General features: G+C 54.7%; 9 protein-coding genes across 9 annotated transcripts; 4 read left to right on the top strand and 5 right to left on the bottom strand.

Moving 5' to 3' along the window:
- Positions 1-2,339, top strand: LAESUDRAFT_653879 (uncharacterized protein; the record flags this gene model as incomplete). The annotated part of the gene is made up of 5 exons (XM_040904452.1): positions 1-309; positions 439-597; positions 646-788; positions 834-1,059; positions 1,116-2,339. Coding segments are annotated over 5 exons (2,061 nt in total), but the record flags the coding sequence as incomplete, so codon positions are not given.
- A 277-nt stretch (positions 2,340-2,616) lies between these two features.
- Positions 2,617-3,660, top strand: LAESUDRAFT_736955 (uncharacterized protein; the record flags this gene model as incomplete). Its single annotated transcript, XM_040910741.1, has 1 exon — positions 2,617-3,660. The coding sequence occupies one exon, from the start codon at positions 2,617-2,619 to the stop codon at positions 3,658-3,660; it is 1,044 nt and encodes a 347-aa protein (XP_040763937.1).
- A 152-nt stretch (positions 3,661-3,812) lies between these two features.
- Positions 3,813-6,411, bottom strand: LAESUDRAFT_726011 (SET domain-containing protein). The gene is made up of 12 exons (XM_040908939.1): positions 6,112-6,411; positions 6,055-6,061; positions 5,573-6,001; positions 5,114-5,490; positions 4,911-5,055; positions 4,801-4,854; positions 4,596-4,747; positions 4,530-4,538; positions 4,348-4,478; positions 4,273-4,294; positions 4,162-4,219; positions 3,813-4,105 (listed from the first exon to the last, which is right to left on the bottom strand). Exons 1-12 carry the CDS (start codon positions 6,237-6,239, stop codon positions 3,914-3,916), a joined length of 1,704 nt encoding a protein of 567 aa, XP_040763938.1. The 5' UTR covers positions 6,240-6,411; the 3' UTR covers positions 3,813-3,913.
- Positions 6,412-7,241: 830 nt separating this feature from the next.
- On the top strand, positions 7,242-7,720 carry LAESUDRAFT_183903 (uncharacterized protein). The gene has a single exon (XM_040901490.1). The coding sequence runs from the start codon at positions 7,366-7,368 to the stop codon at positions 7,633-7,635; it is 270 nt and encodes an 89-aa protein (XP_040763939.1). The 5' UTR covers positions 7,242-7,365; the 3' UTR covers positions 7,636-7,720.
- A 545-nt stretch (positions 7,721-8,265) lies between these two features.
- Positions 8,266-10,263, bottom strand: LAESUDRAFT_183911 (uncharacterized protein). Its single transcript, XM_040901491.1, has 4 exons — positions 10,042-10,263; positions 9,976-9,980; positions 8,409-9,926; positions 8,266-8,326 (listed from the first exon to the last, which is right to left on the bottom strand). Exons 2-3 carry the CDS (start codon positions 9,976-9,978, stop codon positions 8,409-8,411), a joined length of 1,521 nt encoding a protein of 506 aa, XP_040763940.1. The 5' UTR covers positions 9,979-9,980; positions 10,042-10,263; the 3' UTR covers positions 8,266-8,326.
- A 1,126-nt stretch (positions 10,264-11,389) lies between these two features.
- LAESUDRAFT_623454 (uncharacterized protein) lies at positions 11,390-11,745 on the bottom strand (the record flags this gene model as incomplete). Its single annotated transcript, XM_040903306.1, has 2 exons — positions 11,390-11,512; positions 11,626-11,745. Coding segments are annotated over 2 exons (243 nt in total), but the record flags the coding sequence as incomplete, so codon positions are not given.
- A 1,793-nt stretch (positions 11,746-13,538) lies between these two features.
- LAESUDRAFT_183941 (uncharacterized protein) lies at positions 13,539-14,842 on the bottom strand. Its single transcript, XM_040901492.1, has 3 exons — positions 14,690-14,842; positions 14,611-14,620; positions 13,539-14,562 (listed from the first exon to the last, which is right to left on the bottom strand). The coding sequence occupies exons 2-3, from the start codon at positions 14,611-14,613 to the stop codon at positions 13,627-13,629; spliced, it is 939 nt and encodes a 312-aa protein (XP_040763942.1). The 5' UTR covers positions 14,614-14,620; positions 14,690-14,842; the 3' UTR covers positions 13,539-13,626.
- A 1,400-nt stretch (positions 14,843-16,242) lies between these two features.
- LAESUDRAFT_679610 (NAD(P)-binding protein) lies at positions 16,243-18,015 on the bottom strand. The gene is made up of 10 exons (XM_040905704.1): positions 17,689-18,015; positions 17,599-17,633; positions 17,379-17,545; positions 17,287-17,322; positions 17,160-17,233; positions 16,909-17,102; positions 16,780-16,855; positions 16,656-16,711; positions 16,505-16,591; positions 16,243-16,440 (listed from the first exon to the last, which is right to left on the bottom strand). Exons 1-10 carry the CDS (start codon positions 17,789-17,791, stop codon positions 16,333-16,335), a joined length of 936 nt encoding a protein of 311 aa, XP_040763943.1. The 5' UTR covers positions 17,792-18,015; the 3' UTR covers positions 16,243-16,332.
- Positions 18,016-18,185: 170 nt separating this feature from the next.
- LAESUDRAFT_743405 (FMN-linked oxidoreductase) lies at positions 18,186-19,749 on the top strand. Its single transcript, XM_040911257.1, has 4 exons — positions 18,186-18,317; positions 18,391-18,434; positions 18,485-18,696; positions 18,775-19,749. The coding sequence occupies exons 3-4, from the start codon at positions 18,529-18,531 to the stop codon at positions 19,630-19,632; spliced, it is 1,026 nt and encodes a 341-aa protein (XP_040763944.1). The 5' UTR covers positions 18,186-18,317; positions 18,391-18,434; positions 18,485-18,528; the 3' UTR covers positions 19,633-19,749.
- Positions 19,750-20,488: the final 739 nt, after the last annotated feature.

Here is a 20,488-nt window from a genome sequence, read left to right on the forward strand (position 1 = left end):
CGCCCCGAATCCACGCCCGACGGCTACCACCCCGCCTCCCCGCGCCTCCTCCTCTCCCTCCTCGCCACCGCCTTCTTCCTCTCCATGCCCGCCGTCGCCTCCCAGGCGCTCCAGCTCATCCTGCGCACCGTCGGACCGTACACCGCCGTGCGCTACCTCAACTTCGCCGTCGGCCATGGCGTCGGTGAGCCCGACGAGGGCGAGACGGGCGACGGTATGGAGGCGGCGGTCGGCCTCGAGGAGATTGCAGAACTAGTAGCGGAAGAGGCTAGCAGCGTAAAAGGAGGACGAAAGCAGGAGGGCGACCTCGTGCAGAAGATGAACGAGCTCGACGTGACTGACGACTGCAAGATCAAAATCGAAGAAGCACCCACCTCAGCAGCCTCTCAAGAATCCTCCTGCGGTCACCGCGAAACGAGCATGGGCATCCACAAAGAGGCGCCCCTCTCCATCCTGTCCGACACGGACAGCGAGGACGCAGGGATCGCCGCCCCGAGCCTCGTCTCCGCGCTCGAGCCGCGCTTGTACTACGGCGCGGTGTCGGACAAGGTCGGCGAGGCTGCCGCGTGCTGGCTTGCACGCTGGGGCGTGGACGTCGTGCAGTATGAGCTTGAGGTGGAGGAGAGTTCGGGTGCGGGCGCGGAGGTGGGGCGAGAGCAGAGCGTGCATGTTAGGTGGGATGCGGCGGACGCGGGACGCAGCGCGGCTGGGTCGAGGAAGCGCACGGCGACGGCGCCGTCGAGGTTTGTAGAGCCTGTGAGGAACGGCGCGGGCCCCAGTGGGAGCGCGTGGCACAATCAGGGCGCGGGCGTGAGCGCGAGGGAGAGGGAGAGGGAAAGGAGGGATTGGGTGATTCCGTTTGTGTGGCGGTGTGGTGGGTTGAGTGCGCGATGGGTGCGCGGGTTGCTGTCGAGCGACGCGCTGTTCGTGAAGGGGGAAAAGGAGCGGTATGATATGGCCAAGACCATCGTGGAAATGAGGAGGAGGAAAGGTATCGACGAGGAGGAAGAGCGCGAGTGGGAGGAGTTGTTCCGGACGGGGATATACTACGAGAACATGGTGCGTGCGAGCTTTGGCATCTTTCGGTAACGAGACTTACGGCCAGTGCGTCGCAGGGTATTGATGACCTGATGGCGATCTCTAGAGATGTCTCGCCGACGATGGGGCAGCATTATGTACCGCTGCACGTACTGCAGTCCGCACACTGGAACCAGGACGTCCTGCGGCATCGCATCATGACGCGTCCGTCCAGCACCAGCAGCAGCCCGGTTTCCCCGCCGCTCTCGCCGAGCTCGCGCGAGAAGGAGCTGGGGCTGAGCCTGCCGACGACGGAGGTGGCAGCAGTGATAGAGAAGGACGCCGCGTTCTTCCCTGTGCCTGCAGACTCGTCGGTGCGCATTGGGGATAGTACTGCGATCGATGGAGGGTCGCTGGAGGGATTGTTCGACGCGAAGGAGCCGACGACCATTGACGCGGCGCCGCGCAAGACGGGCATGCCGCCGTCGTGCGAGGAGAACTTTTTCGGGGTGGGACAGCAGCGGTTTGCCGTCTCCACCGTTGCGTCCTCCTCCTCGTCTTCCTCATCCTCGCTTGCGCCGTCGGGCAAGTGGACTCCGCACCCGCCATTCCGGTTCGCGGTCGAGTTCTGGGACGTGGATGCGCTGAAGGAGAAGAGCCGGCTGCATAGCCACACGGTGTGGTACGCGGGGAGCCTGTACAACGTGTACGTGCAGGTCGTGCGCAAAAAGGGCGTGCAGCTCGGCGTGTATCTCCACCGGCAGAGTACCGTCGACCCGATCCCGCACATGTCTGCGCCGGTGAACGGCGTGTCGTCCAGGTTGATTGGGGTGCCGAGCAGTAATCATGGAAGTGGGAACGGGAGCAATGGAAGGCCGTCTTCGGCAGGGGCGTCGTCGTCGTCGGCGCAGCAGCCACAGAACAACTCGGGGACGAGTCTGCAGCTGTCACGCAGCCTGACGCCGACGTCGACGCCCAACTCATCCGCGCTCGGGTCGTCGCTGCTCGGCGGGGGCGCGTCGTCCAACACGCTGCCGGCGACGGCGCTGTCGGTCGCGCCGCAGCAGCCGTACCGCGACCCGCGCCCGGCGGTGTCGGCGCACTTTTCGATCGCGTGCGCGAGCGCGACGGGGGCGAGTTTGACGCGGTTTACGAGTGCGCCGGATGTGTTTAGTGTGAGTCAGAGTTGGGGGTGGAAGAGTAGTAGTTTGAGGACGGAGGAGTATATGGAGGTGGGTCTGGATGGGATGCCGAGTGGGCAGGCGATGCCGGCGGGGAGGGAGGTGAGTTTGCGGGCGACGGTGGTGTTGGGGGTGGTGTGAGTGGAAATGAACATGAAGTCATGACTTAACGTATGCGATGGACGCTGGTTGGATTGATGCGTACTCCCTGCTCTATGTGTTACCCATGTACGATGTCCGATACCTCTTATGCGGGCCATTAATTGTTTACAGCCTGTCTGTCTATAGACTAATGTATGTACATACATGACGAATTCCAGCTCTCTGACTTTGGATTGGGCCGTGGCTTAGCAACCCGCGGCGATCACTTTTAGCTTCGCACCCCTGGCCACCATCTCGTCTCTCTCTGGCCCTCGACATGTCCGCCAGTGCTGCCACTCACAGCACCCCGTCCGAGCCGCCCCCTCTGCCCCCGCTGCCCAACCCATCAACGGGCAGCGCCAACCCTGCCGCCTCGCTCCCCGCCCTCTGGGGCTATCTCCAGCCCGCCCTCGACCACATCGTCCGCTCCCCGACGAACAACACCTCCAAAGCCCCCGCCATCGAGGTCAGCTACCACATGGGCGTGCACACCGCCGTCTACAACTACTTCACCTCCCAGTCCGAGCAGGCCTCCCCGGGCCCCGCCGTCGCGGGCCTGCGCCCCATGCCCTCCGACAAGGGCAGGCCGAGCGGCACGGACCTCTACGAGCAGCTCGACCGGTACTACGCCGACACCGCGCGCGAGCTCTTCCTCGGCGCACCCGCGGACGACAGCACCCTCATCCACTACCTCGTCCCGTGCTTCCACCGCTACTCCGCCGGCGCGCAGAGCGTGAGCCGACTCCTGAACTACGTGAACCGCCATTACGTCAAGCGCGCCGTGGACGAGGACCGCGGGTGGCTGAGGCTTGCGGACGTGCTCGATGCCGTCGCGCGTACCATACAGGAGGACGACACGCGCGAGAAGATCCAGAGACGGCTCCGTGAGCGTAGGGCGGAGGAGCTCCGCAAGTGGGGGCTCGTCGACGGTGCACGGCCCGCGGAGGTTGCACAGGCTGAGGCGTACGCCGAGGCGGCGAGTCCCCCCGATCGCGTGGTCCCCCTAACCTCTGTGGCATATCGACGGTTTAGGATGGAAGTGCTGGAGCCCCTGTTGGCGGTGCCGAAGATGAATGGAAAGGGGAAGGGTAAGAAGAAGAAGCCCCCGGCGGCGGCTGGGGCGGATAGGCCTGCGATGCCCAAGGGGAGGCTTGCGAGGGCGGTGAAGGAGCTGTTGGAGTCGGAGGGCGGAGATGAGGAGGAGAGGAAGAGGTTGGCGGGGGGATTGGCGGTTGCGTTGAGGACGTGTGGGATAAAGGTCGATCATCCCCTCCGCAAGAAACTCGACAAGTTCATACCACCACCTCCCGCTGTATCCTGACAGGACGTGGTTCTATGTGGATTTGGGACTCGTCGGGAGCCTGGTGATATATTTTATAATGTGGATGTTCATGCTGATGCAGTATGTTATGCACGGGTCACTTTGGTTGCTGACTTGCGGATCAGGGTTTGCTCATCCGACATGTACAGACTCCCGGGATGCGAATGACACATAGCGATTACAGCAAAGCAACGAAAGCGCTCACAAAGCACATAACAGATATCAAAATCCAAGCATCGAAAGCTCCTTTCCGTCATATAGTGATCCACCCCCGACAACTGTCCGCGCCGCATATGCACGGCCTCGCACCTTCAGGCAATATGCGCCTCCCTTTGCCTTTGCTCCGTCTATGCTCCTCTGTGGCTTTTGGATCGTAGTCGATCGTGAGCTCTGTTCGCGCGACGATGGTCTGTGTCGTCACGAAGGCTAGATAGGGTTGGTTGAGCTTTGGGATAGCATGTGTGAGCATATCTGAGCGGACGAGCGGCGTGGACAGCTTACCTCTGGTACGGTGTCCCATACGACGGGGTACACGCGCATATTCGGCTCGCAAGAGTGACTACCTCGCACAGTCAGTCATGTCTACTATGGCGGAAAGAGTCAGCCACGCACTTGATGAACCGCGTCCAGTTCCCTTTGAGCTCTATTCAGATTAATTACGCGTGCGACAGTTAGAAACGAGCGTACCGCATCTGTACGAGTCCACAGAGTACTTTGCGTATTCTTCTTCGACGCTGTCATCGTCCGCCTCGTGCACGTCGAGGTCGAAGATGTACGACTTGCTCTGGCCGGTGCGCCGGCGGGCCTCTTCGCGCGTTCTGCGAAAGTCAGTACCCAGGCAGGTTATAATGATGTTAAAGCCCACGCACATCAATTCCCTGCACCGAGACATATTAGCTACATGAAAAAGGATCACGACGACGGATCGTACGCACCCCGTATATATGCCCAGCACCTTGCCCTTCGGCAGATCCGACGTCGCTCGCACGCCCCAGCCGCACTCCTCTGTGCGGAACACCTCGATGGGCACATCTCGCGGCTGCTGTGCAACGCGATTCGGGCACGACCTCGGATCGCAACTGCAATTCTTCAAGATACGTTCAGAAAAGCAACTTGGAAGCACAAAAGTGAAACGATCACCTTGTTGCACTCGATGACTTCCTCGCCCGGTGATAGATTGTCCTTGAATTGCCTCTGCGAGCATTGCGTCAATGTCGGCCGGGCAGGCGAATGCACGGTGGACACCTAACCTGGTCTGTATAGGCAAACACCTTGTCGCCGAAGTCGTCCACGATATCCGAGAGCTCTTGACACCCGCAGACCTGCGCGTCGCAAGACAACTCACACTCGCAACTCAAGAGATATTGCTCATCCGGCTCTGGGACGCCCACTGCCCTGTGCACGAACGTGAGCACCATTCCCCACAGCACACGAGCCCGTCTCATGCGCGTACCTGATGTAATGCCGCTCACAATACCGGAACCCGTCCAGCCCAGGAGGAACTTCCTCAGCATTGACCTCATTGACAAAGTATATGGCAGCTGCCCCGGCGCGCGCAGCCATTCGCGTCCATTGCTCCTGGAGCGTCATGTGGCGTGGAGATGGGGAAGATCGGGAGCGCACGAACGTCGTGCGCGGTGGAGACGGGGAAGAGTCGGAGCGCACGACCTGTCGTCGTCGTCGAGGGAGAGGTCGCGTGGGTCGTGCGGTCAAGTCGACGGCCATCGCGTCGTCGTCGTCGGAGGAGGGTGAATCTCTGACGAACCTCGGGGTTGGTTTGGGCCGGCTGGGAGGGACTGGGCGCGGTGGGTTGTTCCGGGGCTCCTGTGGCTAGGCGTTGTTCAGTTTAGTTGATGCGCATGGAATAACGGACGGATACTGTGTGTAGTCAACGTGTGTCGAGGATGCGTACCTGTGTTGCCATACTCGATGTCCGGTCTGAGGAAGGCCTCAGTCGTTTTCGTTTCGGGAGGCGAGGCGACCCCGTAGAGTCTGAGGACTCGTCACCAGCTCCACCGCCGTCCCTGCGCTGACCACCATCGTCCGAGTCAGAGTGGACCGACTTCAGGGTGTTGTCCCATCTCGCATACAACTTGAGGTTCCGCCGCAGCGCCTCCCGATACTGCTCTTCGTACCCGCGTGCCATCTCGATCGTGGCGTCTTCGTGCCACACCTGCCCCGGCTCGAGGCGCACCTTGACTCCCGTGTTCCTCCTCGCGGCTTCGAGGCGCTTGTCTTCTTGCATCTCGTCCCACTCGCGCTGCACGTCGGACATGTCAGACATGTCGCGCTGCCAGGTCGTGTTCGTCCCGTCGGCGCGCTGCCAGTCTTTCCATTTGATCTGAGGGATCTTAGCTTCCTCCTTAGACCATACGTTCAGCCAGGGTACGCTACCTCATAGCTGGATCGATGAGCATACACCGCAAACGAGGTCCACGATCAGCCACGCACCGTTTCACTCCGAACGTGTCAATCTCTTCGCCGACGATCCCTGAAAATTCCCATTCACGGTCAGTGCCGTCGTTCTCCCAGTCCTCTAGTGGACGCCTTGAAGGCTTCCATATCTCTCGACGAGCCATGTACGAGCAAACTAGGAATTGGCTGGTACGAGCTCGCCGGCCGTTGTGGTGTGGCGCTGATGACTCTTGGAAACAAGGCCAGCAGCGAGAGCCGAGTTTGTCACTCGAGTAGGCTGAGACGGAGTACGAGGTATGTAAAAATGGATCTATCAGAGCGCAGACACGCACGGCTGTGCGTCGGATACTGCAAGTGGGAACTGAGAGAGGACAACTCGAACTTCGGCGCGTGTTTGATCACGTTAGCTCGGAGAATATTGGTCCACGTGACCGTGTCGTGTCCGGCACACGGAGGATTGGATCCTCGCGTTCAATGCTCCTGAACGAAATAACGTTCTCGTATGTATGAAGTAGTAATGTGCCAGCTCAACCGGAATCGTCCTCCAGTTTCTTCTTGAACCGTACACGGTGTTAGTTTTCACCTTTCCGTCCCCAATTTACTGCTCGTCCTAGAGTTCGGAACGTGACATCCAAAGAACCTCAACAGAGTGTACTATATTGCACGTGGATGCTGTTTGCAACATTCATGATTTCCTCAAGTTCGAAGCTGTCTTCTAGCAGCAGGATCCACTGACCCACGGTTACTTCGGTCCCATACTGTTATCTCGACAAGTATATGGGATACGCATGGGCGTATTAGTGGTGTTTATACGTGACTTATCCACTTTAATCGTCGCGAGACTCAGCCTTCACACGATGTACAGTCCATGAGTGTGAATTGGACGTCGTTCGACAGTCAGTTACCTTGCAGCTTGAACGTTGAACGTCGACAACCTGCATCGGAATGACATTCAGCTTCAGCCTCGTCCAACTTCTATGTGGTGCATTAGGTGTAGAGGTATCCGACGCAGCTACCAACGACGGCACTTGCGTTAAATGCATCCTCCTGATAATCAGCCCGATCAGAATATTGATATGACCTTCGAAAGGGGTTCCAAATATTTATTCTACCTCTTCCGGCGGGTAGCTGCTAAATGACACAAATTTGGCCAAAGGCAACCAGGAACCCATTCTCACCACCTCTTGAAGGCGAAGGCCTGGGCAGGAGCACAGGCTTCAGGCCCACGATCGTATAAGCCTTTGAAAACAATGGCGCGTCGATATGTACGCTGCAAGAGGCCGCGCATAGATGAGGCGCGACATCGCTGCATCCGAAATGTGGCACAAAGGACCCATCAGGGCGAACATCACCGGCAGACCGTCCCTCAGGCGATCAAGCACACAATGGGAGAGAAGGGCAGGATTCAAGGCGGTCGTTCCCAACGCGGAAACTAGCACGACGCTCGGCGAGGCATCGAAGAGCGCTGAGAATCCCGGGGTATTGTGGAAGGAGCTTCGGAGGGAGCAAGCGGAGGAGGAGACGTATACTGCACGAACGTCATCGGGTAAGTTGTCATAGTCCATTCGGCGCGTCTCCATGACACGCTGAGAAGCGAGTCGCTTAGCATTACTTCACTGATGTCGCCTTGCTGCGTCTGTTCGCGAAGAAAGTGAGCCGCAGCCGCACAGTCTGCATTGGTCGACATCTCATCCACGTCCGGCATCTCGCGCTTGATGCAGGAGCAATCCTATGAAACGTCTTCAAGACCGCTCGCCCAGCTCATGCACTCGTTGCATAGGAGCCATGACATCTATATGTGAAGGCGCGCATAACCCAGGTCGCGCTTGGGCTCTTCCCAAACGAGATGATCAATGTCCACAGTCGGATGTCGACGACAACTCGCTGATGTGGTGCGCGGGCAGCGGCTGGCTCAGACAGGACAAGTCCGCGAACCCAGAACGGGACGTTTTCAGTGCGCAGAAAGAAATCCCGACAGCCCATCCAGGAGCTGAGGAGGACAATGCACGGATGGCACGGGCGCTATCGCATACAACGAGTTCATCTCCAGTAAGGTACGTATCCGATTGTCGCGTCCATTCTGTAAGTATCCGGATTACACGTGCACTTGTAGACCGTTGCGGTGGATGACAGTTGGGCAGCTCACAAAGCGTGGGGTGATTAAGCGAAAGAGTTGTGCTCGACCGGAGGTCTTCAGTGTTCTTGTATGCCGGTAGGAAAGGGAAGTCCGGGCAAGGTGTGGGACACGACACTACCAGAGTGGATCATATCGTTAACATGTCCTGAAACACAATTCACGGGCAACGCCGTCAAGGCAGATGAATGAGACTTACTCAGAAGAAGCGGTCCATCCGCCGGTCTAAGAAGGAGGGCCAGTAATGCCCTCTTATGCCGAAGCAGATTTGAGGTATTGTCATTTCCGGTGTGTTCTGCAACGCTTTATACTCCACTGAAGGGAAGTGATGGTCATACATGGTTTTCATGACCATAACGTGTGGTTTCGCCCCGTCTGCATAAGTTGGGAGATACTCTATCGATAGGTGCGATAATTGAAGTACCTGTTGGTGGTGAGCAAGAAGCTTGACGACGGAGGCTGGGGGAGGGTCATATCGCCAACTCTGGAACATTACGCGGAGTGTATGCAGTTTGGGGCATTTAGGGCGGATCTTGTTGCCCCCTGGGTGCATCAAGCCAACCAGAGTGTCTTCAATTCGGAGCACATCGGTGATCACCAAAGTTTCCAAGCTGAGCATGCGCGGGAACAGACGAATAAAGTGATCGGAAACGTGCGTCGAAGTAATCTCTGTAGGTGCGGGTAGCCACAGCTCCTGGATCTGTGGCAGCGGTAGTGCCGCAATGATATCGTAGGGGCCGCGAATGCCGGACAAAGAGCTTGTGCCGATGACAAACTCGGGGTCGACAAAGACCTTGGTTGTTGCCCCGACAAGCGGTAGCTGAGAAAGCACATTCAACAGGGGCTGCCCCATTACGCATCGTTGGCCAAGCTGTATTGCGGCATCAGGACTGATATTGAGAGCAGAAATCACCGCTCTCGCGCCGTGAATGGAATCGTCGCTCATGGCAAATCTACGCAGTTTGGGCAACGACACCGTCCGACTCTCTAGATCGTCGGTATTGAATGTGAACTTAGGGTCCCAGATGAATAAGTCCGATAATTTGCAGCAATTAGACAGCAAGTTCAAGAGGTCCCTGAGAGGCGCTTGAGGAGTCTCGAGATATAGGGCGGTGAGATGTTCGAATTTTTGATTTGGCACCCAATGGATGCGTTCCAGACATAGCTGCTGTAGAGACGGTGCACAAGCGGCGAACAGCGTTGTGGACAGTTGAGTATTTGACCTTATAAACCCTCCAAGCTTCAGTCGTAGAAGCTGCACAGCATTCACAGTGAACTGAAACGCATCATCGCTGTCATCGTAGGATCGCAACCGTAGTTCCTGCAAGCGTGGAGCGTGGGAGGTCAACAACATTTGAAGAAAAGGACTAGGGTTTTTGGTCCAGGTGGCGATGCTGATCTCGGCAGAAGCGGAACGCTGAAGGAAAACCTGCTGGACAGCTTTGCAGGAATCGTCAAAATGGGTCCACAACTTGGGAATATCCAACGCGACCTCTCGCCACCTGTGACAGACATGGGTGATTGTACGTAGGTAAACCCACTGTGCCGACATCGATACCCAATCATCGGCGAGATTGTCTCTCGAGTAGGACGGCGAGCCATGCAGGAATATCTCTTCCAGAACCTCAGTGGGGAGGCGAGCAGTTTGAGAGTAGGAGTTCTGAGCTCTTCGTAGGGACGCAAGCGTAAGCATCAATGGCTTTTCGGCTCGCTTTGTCTACAAGCATTCTCAACTTGGTGAGTGTATATACGCACATGTCACTCACCATCTCTGCACTTCGAGCCCACGGAGTCAGGATATAAAATATTCGCAACGTCGTACTCGTGCTCACCTCATAGAGGCAACATCCCTAGAAATTCTGCATGCCACCGTTTCCAACAGCTCTACGAGGTCCATGTTCATCAGCACAGGATCAGGACTCCATGATGCCGACGCCATCAAATTGCTGGCGTTACGGACAAGCTGCTACGTAGACAATGTCGTTCAGAGAGCACTCGGCTAAATCTGAAGTCTCGTGTTGCAGCTGCACGTAGGAAGACTCGCGACGTGCAAGCAGTATGAGGTACGACTCGATGATTGCGCTAGTCACCTGCTAGTCACAAGTCACAGTTCACGCTCAGCGCCACAAACGCGTTACCTAGCGCCCGTTGGCGAGCTGCCCAGCAGTCTGACCATGCCACCGTGGCGAATGACTCAACCATTAGCCAGGGGAAGAGACGGAATCGACAGTCCCTCGACACTCTTGGTAAAATCTAATAGAATCTGTGTCTTACTTGTTTTTCACTTGCTCTTGAGACAGTCCCACAACCACTTTCCAAGTCCGTCATCAATGACAATCATATGCTTCCTTCAGGCTGCGTTCGCCCAAGGAATAAGGAACTGGAACGGCATGAGAAGGATCGGAAATACCTCGGTGGAGTAGGGATTACGTACCTTGCCGTTGTAGTCGATCGTCTCGGGCATAATTGAATAAGTGCGCTGTGTTAGAATACAGGATGACCGTCAGATCCTACCGATGTTCATTGGCAAGCGAGCCTACCCAGCGGCATCCGCTGCATGCGAAATATGATCTGCCTTGAATGTCTGCACGAACGAGGGCTAATAATGCTGTAAGTGAAATTTCATGTTCCCTGGATATCTGTAAGAGCAAAATACCGTCTTGCAGAGCCGCAAAGAACACACATGGGTTGTAGGATGCCGAAGCGATTCCCTTATCTGCATAGCGCTCAACACGCACGCCGCGCATCACAACCATGATGCCCTGCATACCATAATTCGGTATTGTTAATGATAACACAAGCCGTGCAGTCATGAATTTGCTCTGCGAGTACTACCGGAAGGTGTTATGCATCCTCGTCCTTGCCAGCCCGTCCTTGAATGAGTCCAAGTTCATGCTTCGTTAGTGGCATAGAAGTGCCCTTTACCTATAATATTCATCCCAGACTGCATATCATAGCCATCTTGCGCTCCAAATTCTACAGGAGGAAACACAACACCACTACAAACTTTTCAGCATTGGAAGAATGAAGTAATGCTAGCTGATAGTTACTGATTGTTAGATAATTCTTTTCGTTTTGCGATGAAGGATGTGTGGAGTCCATCTTTTAGCCTCAACACTGAGGTGCACATACCTTAAATCTCTTCTGCGGATCACTTAGTGACAGACGCCAGACTGTTGTCAAGTCCAGTTCCAAGCAGGTCACTTGCTTGCCAGTCTGCCTTCGTAGGTCGTTGATAGCCATGTCTGCTTTCTTTTTGTTGCGAGAGGCCTCAAAAGCCATAGCATTGTGTTTGAGAAATGCCTACATAGGATCTATGGGTGAATTGAACGTGATCAGTACTAGCCCTCTACATTTGGCGGTCCTCCTGCCAATATCGTCCCTTTCGTTTTGCCTATTTATGTCAGTAGCACTACCTGCTCAAGTCGACGACACGACATTGCACACCTGTCTGGCACAATCATAACTTTACCAGACAGGTCCAGGATTTCGTCTGTGCTGAATGTGGAGGCAGGCGGGTATGCCTGACAGACAGCATCGCACATTGTGACACCACAGCCTTTCGTTAGGCAACAAACGTCAAATATAACAGTAGCAAAGCTCGGATGAAAGAAGCCATATAGGCTTAACGTCACCTCAATTCAACTGCAGCAAGGGATTGCCGCCGTTTTCGCTGCAAGTCAGCGGCCCTCATCCAATGCACATGTCTCGACCAGCGCATGAAAGCAATTAGTTGCATCTCCAATTAATCAAGATGGACCGTTCGTTCACCCTTCATTTATTTGCGGGCCGGAGCCTATAACCACATAATCAATGGGCCCGTTGTGGTAGTATGCTGATTCCAAGCATCGCGATTTGGGATTCCCACAGCATCACTTCAGATTTTGGTACAGTGTTTAACAGGTGAGAATGTCTGAGAACGCAGTATGCAGAAAGAGCTGCTATATGCTTGGACTGAGGACGAGGAGCACTAAATGACGGTGAACACTTAGGTAGGGTCGCAGCATCCGCACGGTCCAGTTGCCATTCCTGGGAAAAAGAGGAGGGATTTCAGCACTTCATGGCTGATCATATTAAGAGCTTCCACGGTACCATGTAAGTGGCGTTGATCGACTTCATAGTAGGGTGTGCACTGGACCTCTCAACATGGAGGGCCAATCATTGTCTTCATCAGCTAAACAGGCGTCGGGTACTGTCATCCGAGCAAGTCCATCATGATCCAATAACTTCACGTCAAACTCCACCGTCGGGAAAAGATAGCCATATTTAGATTTGTATTTATCGTCGGAGTAGCCGCCATATGACGGAATCCAATGGACTGAAAACCGCGATAATTGCAATTGCTGCTGACATTTCGCCACGTGCTCGAAGATTGAAGGCCAAGGCCGTGGGCCATTGATGTTCGTCATGATGATACGGATTGTGTGCAATTTGGGACAAACAGGACAGCTCTCGATGTTGCCGGGAGGTGCCAGGGTAGTTAATACCTGACGCAATTGAAGAATGTCACAGAGGACCAGAACTTCCAGATTCACCAGAAGTGGAAGCAATGTAGGGCAATGATGGACGCGTGTCTCGTAGTGATCATCCTCTTGTCCGTATACCCATAGCTCGCGGATTCGCTGCATAGGTAGTGCCTGCATGAGGCTACAGGAGCCGAGAATGCCGGAGACATCAGTGACTGCGATAAAGACTGTCGAGCTGATCGCCGCTTTCGTTGTTGCCTGCATGATCGGAAGTCGAGAAATTGCTTCCAAGAATTCCTGCGGCACGTCATCCGTGGTGGCATGAATCTGTGTCGCTACACTAGGCGTGCTCAATTCTTAGAGTTCGGCACGCCAGTTCAGTTCGTCGACCTCAAATACCAAAGGAACGGCGATGCCGAGCAAATGCCGAGAATTACATAAGCAAATGTGGCTGTTGAGATGTCCGGCAGTTAATTCTAACTTTGGAACATTCCTACATTTCTTGTGTGAATTGCTGCTTGTGTAAACCCCAAATTGCGATGCGGACATCCCTGAAAAGAAGACTGCACACCCACAATCTTCTCACGGTTTGTGGTGTCCAGCTGCAGACAACCTCGGCGGGGATCACAGTGACGAATGGCTGTGTATCTCACTCTCACAAAGTCACAACATAGATGAGGAACAATAATGACATTGACAGCAGCTACTGCATGGTCCTGCATATTGCTGTCATCAAATGTGCTGTGATAGTCTGTGTAATTATTGCTTGGAAGCATTTTAACATTCAGGCTAAGCAACTCTGTGCATACATGTTGCAATCCATGGTAAACCAGAGCACTAGGGAAGCTGCGACGGGAGATGGCAATAAAAATCGAGAAAATGTAAAGCAATCCTTCGGAAATAATCTCGCCACTCCTGTTCCCTGCCTAGCGTTCCCACGAGCCACTTGGCTTACATAATACTCGGCATCTGCTCGGCATCGCCGTCCCCTTGGTATTTGAGGTCGACGAACTGAACTGGCGTGCCGAACTCTAAGAATTGAGCACGCCTACTGGTGCTGAGGGGGATTTTTGAGATCAAGGAGGCAGCAAGGACCGACCGACCGATTTTGATGCGTAACCTGCGCAGATTGGGCAATGAAAGGACGTAATCATCATTTGCACTGCCTTCACGTATTTTGGGATGGAACAACTGCAAATCGGTCAGGTTTGGACAATTGGACAGTAGTTCAAGGAACTCTGGTACAGATGCCCGGACGAAAACGAGTTGTAAATATGTCAGGTTGTCGAAGCGGTGATGTGGGATCCCATCGAGGCCTTCGAGCTGCATTTGCTCCAAGGACGATGAACACGCAGTGAATAACATAGTCGCAAAAGAAGGTGTTGATCTGGTGAAACGGGTACTCAGGTTCAACCGACGAAGCCGTATAGGTTTGATGCAGAAATCAGGAGACACCTCCTCGTACCCAATCCACATGTGTAACTCACGCAAGCGTAAGGAGTGAGACTTGAAAAAGTGCTCAAAGTCTCCATCCTCATTGCTTTCGCCAATTCTGATTCTGACAGCAAGATCGCCGGTGCGACTGCGTTCGAGGAAGAAGTGTTCGGCCAATGGATAAGAATTATCCAAACAATTCCAGAGGGCAGGCACACCATGAGCAACTATACGCCAATGACAGCATACGTGCAGCACTTTGCATAGAGATTGCAGTACTTCCTTGAGACCTGTCCAACGCTGAGCAAGATGACACCTGAAGCACCACGAGCAGGCATATTGGAATATCTCTCCTAAGATCTCAGGAGGCAGGCGAACCATGGGACGAAACGAGTTCTGAGTCTGTCGAAGGAGAGCTATAAGGCTTCCGAATGATCTCTCCGTTCGTAATGCCTTGGATCGCGATTAGCTTGAAGCAGAAAAGTGGTCAGCATCGCTCACCATCTGTGCACTGGAGCAAGACGAATCAGAGTGAGATCAGCTGATGAAAACTCGATAATGCCCACCTCATAGACGCCACCTCTTGTTTCACTCTATATGACACTGTCTTCATGAACTCTTCAAAATCCAGGCTCATCAGCAGCGGATTGGGATTCCAATTCTCAGATTCCATCGCGAGGCCAGATGATCCAACCGATCTGACAATCAGGTGCAGCTATAGAGGAAAGATTGGAATCAGAGTCTCAGGTCTTGGCGTCCGGCGGAATGGAGTCAGGACGAGACGGACAAGTGATACGCAGCACTGCGAACGATCCCAACCAGCTGAGATTGTCTCACGCCACAGACGCGCTGTGGCGTGCAAGCGAGTACACTCCTCGGACAGCACTGCTATCTTATACAATTGAAGGCCCTTGAGATTGATGATCGTGGAGAGACTGAGACTGCTCGTGACTCTCGACGTTGTACTCTTCGAATTGTGTTATGCGGAGGGTCTTCCTATCTTCTCGCTGGCACTGTTGGACTGTCGTATGAGTCGGTGCCGCATGCTTAAGGCCACACCTGTCAAGGGGCGACGTGTGCCGCTCGCGCCATGATATCGTACTGGAGAACGCGAAGTGAAAGGTTGACTGCGGCGATATGACAACAGCTAAGTACGCGAAGCTCTGTTACATGCCCGATACAGTAAAGTTGCTCATGATCTTACACAACAGCTGAATAGCAGAGAACATGATCTCGGCAGATAATGTTATGTGTCCCTGGCTGGGCGAATAATCGATCGCATGCATCAGAACCTGCCTTATTCACCGTGGCCCATGCATGGTTCTGTGGCTCGGCGCCGCGTACAACGTTGACAGTTTCCTGTCTACAACACAACGGCTTTATAGATGCGTTTCTGCAGGAGCGTCCTCTGGCGAGTACAGCACCGGACAATGGACGGTCAGAATCGGGCACTCAGACAACCGATACGGACAGCGTTCAAGGTTGAACCATATTTTCTCTAGGGCAGAAATGCCAGATTGTTGAATCTGACTGTTGGCAAAGCTCTTAGGAAGGAGCTCAACATGTCAGCGAGGACGCGCAAGACGAGAACAGAGTAACAACAAATGCGGACATGTGGAAGGCATTCTCCATAACCGAGAGAAACTGGCGTTGAGCTGAACAGACATCTCTCCAAGGCACTTCGTGCACACGCGTACATTGCGTGGAAATCAAGTCAGAATGCTCCTCAGCCTGTTTGCATGCAGATGTCAGAACGACTGCATATAGCCTTGCATTACATTGGTTCGCTCACTGATTCCGTGCTGTAGGATAGCAGGGTCAGAATATGGTATGCAGAATCGTTAAACAATCGAAAGCATACCTTATGAAAGCTTTCGCTCTTGTAAATTTGCAAAGGACGGACATCATTAGCAATCCAGGCCCATAGCAAGGATACCTCGCTCAAAATCTCAACAGTTCAATCGGGATGACGGGCCATGTGTTGAGCCAGGTGGGTTTGCGACTTGAACACCGTATCGCGGCGGGAGCAGAGCGGTTGTAGGCAAGCTCTATGAGACCATCGGTACTACAAGAGAAGCACAGATATAAGTACTAGTGACAGGGCCTAGCGCATATAATGACCACTAGCCCATCACTCTTGAAGTCTCGTCGCGAACGACCAAGGTTGAATGCACAGTAGATACATGTATACAAGTCGGGCACGGAAAAGGCGAATCTACACCCTCACTTGTCCTTCACCTGCTCCTCGAGCCAGTCCCACAACCGCGCACCGAGCTCGTCATCATACGCCTCCTTCCTGCATTCGCCCAATCTAGCCCACGGTATGAGGAACTGTCGTTCGCCAGTAAAGATCAAAATTAAATGCTTAGTATGTGATAACCGACTTGATGCATACCTTGCCGTTGTAATCGAGCGTCTCGGGAACAGTGCCTGCCCACAGTTGGGTCAGGGCACCGTAAGGCGGCGAATACAGGGCGAGGTTCTAAGGTGCGCGAGATTAGTCGCCAAAATATGCAACTAAGAGGGCAGTTTGGAACCCATCTTACCATCAACATCCGAGCCGCCGAAGGGAGGTATCGTTGCAATTCAGTCTTGATATTTCCTGCCCGTCGGTGTGTGAGGAAATCCCAACGCTGCCCCGTCACGCGAATCAAAGTCCGAGGAACTTACCAGGATTGCAAGACACAGAAACGATACCCTTACATGCGTACCGTTTCGCAAACTCACGAGCTACCACGACGTTACCCTGCCAGAGTGTTAGGACGTAAGCTGAGTGATATATTGGAGCACCGCACTCACAAACTTGGACTGGCAATACAGCGTGTTAGTGCTCATTTTCCTCCTTGCAGGACCATCCTTGAACGAATCCCAGTTCAGCGTGTACCGGTATGCAGCACCAGACGAAGTCATGACGATCCGGGCGTGGTGATCTGGCGAAGTCTCTGCCCCGGCGATGAGCGCTGGGATCAGCAGTTTCGTAAAGAAGAAATGTCCTGCGCAAGCTAACAGTGAACCTTCGAATTATCGGTGTATTTCGCAAGAAGACAAACCTATGACATTGGTGCCAAATTGCAAGTCGTAGCCGTCTTCAGTCAGAAGCTCCCGAGGAGGCCACATGACACCACTGAGTAATCCAGCTGTAGACTGCTGGAAGTATTCATGCAACGGCGGACTTACGCATTGTCGAAGAGCACATGCAAAGCCTGCTCTTTGCTGCGCGATTCAAGTATCAGCATCTCGCAATAGTACAAAGGAGCAAAATTGTGCACTTGAGGAACTCTTCAGCAGCTTTCCGAACCGCAGCCAAACTGCTCAGGTCCAATTCCAGGAAGAGTGCTTCCTTCCCTGTCTGCTCCCTCAGGTCCCTTATGGCGGCCTCTGCCCTTTCTTGGTTGCGAGACGCCATGTACACTTTGGCATTATGCTCCAACAACGCCTATGCGTCTCTATCAGTACGAGTGGGCGGCTAAACACTTGCTACTGTCTTACTTTGATCGTTTCTCTGCCGATGCCGGCGTTCCCGCCTACGCAACGCTTCAGCAAACCGCCTTAGCCACGATCTCTCCCAGAAGCACACACCAGTCACAATCATGACCCGGTCAGTCAGGTCGGGGATCTGGTCCGTGCTGAACTTGGACGCAGGAGGGAACGCCTGCGTCGCCATAGACCACAAGTTGCCCATCCTGAAATCAGAGTCGAGAATACGTCGAAAGATAGTCAACAGTGGTAGTAGCAGGAAGGTGAGAAGGCACTGCCAGTGGACGGCTCAATAGTTCCCCACCTGCCTATCGTCGCGTGGAGCGGCCCAGTCCTCCGAGTGCGCGGGGAAGTGGTCCATAGCGACCTTCGACAAGCCCGGTAGCACTCCTTTCGCATTCCCATGAATAATGTATCAGGGTAAAGCTTGAGCGGCCGCCGCCCTTCTTTGGGCTCATCGCGCTCCCACAGGTGCCATTGGATGGAGACGAACTCGTCAAGGCGCTTCGACACATACACGATCACATGACTGCGTCGCATCGCGTCAATGTCAGCGCTTCCGCCTGCCGGCACGTCCCGAGCGCTATCTCTGCTTCAATCAACGACCCAGCTCGCCGCCCTCCAACTTGGCCTGCAGCTTATCAGTTCGATGACTCCTTCGTGTCTCGCTAACCCCTGGGTACCTGGACGCCGGTCGTCCTCCTGGGCTGCTAGTGCGTTGTGAAATTCCGGTAAGCTGTTGTGCTAGTGTCCTATCGTACATAGATATGAAGGAATCGGGTGATGTGCTCATATTTATTGCAGAGCGGCAGTCCAACACCTCCGTGACGCTGAAGTTTGACAACGATGTGAGCGGAGGGGTCGCATCTGCTTCAAGTTACTGACTGACTATCCACAGACATCAGATCGCGCCTCAAATTGAGACTTACAGCGCCGGAGACTATGGTTCAGATACATACGCTGGCGATTGATCCGCCGCTCCTGAACGCGTCCTGCATGTGGGCGTCAGAACTCTCCCAGTTGCGTGAACTGTACAACTCGCCGTTCACCGGTGCCGTCACCACTCGCACAGCGATTCTTGATGGGTACAAGGAGAACGAGTCGAACCAAGTACGTCTCGCAAAGACTTCTCTTTTCAGTCTTGCATCGCAGACGACGATACTCATCAACTCCATTCTCATACCTTAGTTCGTGTTCTCTGCCGACAAGCTCACTACGCTGAACAGCTTCGGCTACTCCCCTCATCCCCTCTCCCAGTACATCGAGTGGGTCTTCACAGTGCTCACATCCAGCGAGGCAGCGCCCACGCGCGCCGCTCCCAAACCTATCATCATGAGCGTCACGGCCTCCAATCCTATCGATCTCGCCCAGGTGATAACGGACGTCCAGAGTCTCCGCGAGCGCCTGCGCACGGCCAGCTTCCCGTCACCCATAGTCGACCCAGCCACCCTCGTCGCGATCGAGCTGAACACCTCCTGCCCTAACATCCCCTCCGCGCCCCCGCCGTCATACCACCTCCCCTCTCTCCGTCCCCTGCTCGCAGTCCTCGCAAGCGCCGCGCACGCCGATCCCTCATTCACGATCGGCCTCAAGCTCCCTCCCTACCCCGACGTGACGCGCGCCAAAGACGTCCTCGACTGCCTCGCAGAGTACACCTCCAGCGGGAGCCGCAGCCCGTTCGCGTTTCTCACATGCACGAACACCCTCGGCGGGAGCGTGCTCTTCTCCGACCAGGTTGATGGCGGTGTAGGCGCCCACGGGACGCCCGCGTTCGCCCTCCCGCCTGCGCTCGGCGGGCTCGGCGGCGTGCAATTACATCCGCTCGCGCTTGGCACAGTCCTTTCGTTCTCGCGTGCGCTCGCTGCGCATGCGGATCCGGCCTTGAGGGCGATCAAGATCATTGGGGTGGGGGGCGTAACCGATCGTGCGGCGGCAAAGAGGATGAGGGCGGCGGGTGCGAGTGCTGTTGCGTGTGCGACGTTGTTGGGAAAGGAAGGCGTGCGGGCGTTTGAGATCCTGTCTGAACCTGCAGAAGAGAAAGCTTAAGGCATTGTTCCGTTGAATTCTGGGTTGTGTTCACTTTAGCGTAACAGTACATGGTGCAGTGCGCGTTGTAGAGTATAAAACCGTAGCACGGGAAAGAATGCTAGTTCACAATGGCTGGATAGTGATTGGACAGCAATACGCTCAGGTATCGCGTTACGTACTTAACGTTGCGTCGCGATCACGTGGGCCGACCATCATTTCGGACGCGCATCAGTGGCAGATGGCGCATCGATCATCTCGCTGCCGGAGCTCTTCGAAGCCAGACTACGGATCTCGTCTCCCACCATCATCTAACGCTGCTTCAGTTTCACTGCTAGCGACCTGTGACGAGTCGTTGTTTTTTTTTCACTCGGACGAGCGGTGCGAGTCGCAGGAAAAGAGCCATCAACATTGTCTATTCCGACTGAAAGCCCCTGAATGCGGTTTCTACGCAAGCTCCTGGGACGCATTCCACTCTCCAGAACGATCTTTGCAAGAGCGAAGCATAAGCCAAGCACCGAGGCTATGCGAAGGCTTGGCGGAGCAGCACATGGTTTGCTAAACTACCAGCGACGTATCTAGGTCGCAAGGCAAGAGGGAAAAGCTATGGATCCATAGCGAAGATGAACTAGCGTAGCGACTATGCAGTCGGGGCCAACCCCACCGAGGCCGTCATCGGCCGTCAGCTGAGTTTGCGAGAGGAGGTGCCAATATCGTTTCGTATGCGACCGATTTAGTGGTACGTCGACGTTCTTCAGAGAGCACCTGCGTAGATGTCAGTCCGAATTGAGCCGAGCGCAGCAGAATGAGCGTTGTAGCTGACGACCACCAACGCGCAGGACACCGTGCCAAGCCCAAGCGCAAACAGCCGGATGAA

Source organism: Laetiporus sulphureus (genome assembly GCF_001632365.1).
Source record: "Laetiporus sulphureus 93-53 unplaced genomic scaffold LAESUscaffold_21, whole genome shotgun sequence".
In the NCBI taxonomy this organism is placed as follows: domain Eukaryota; kingdom Fungi; phylum Basidiomycota; class Agaricomycetes; order Polyporales; family Laetiporaceae; genus Laetiporus; species Laetiporus sulphureus.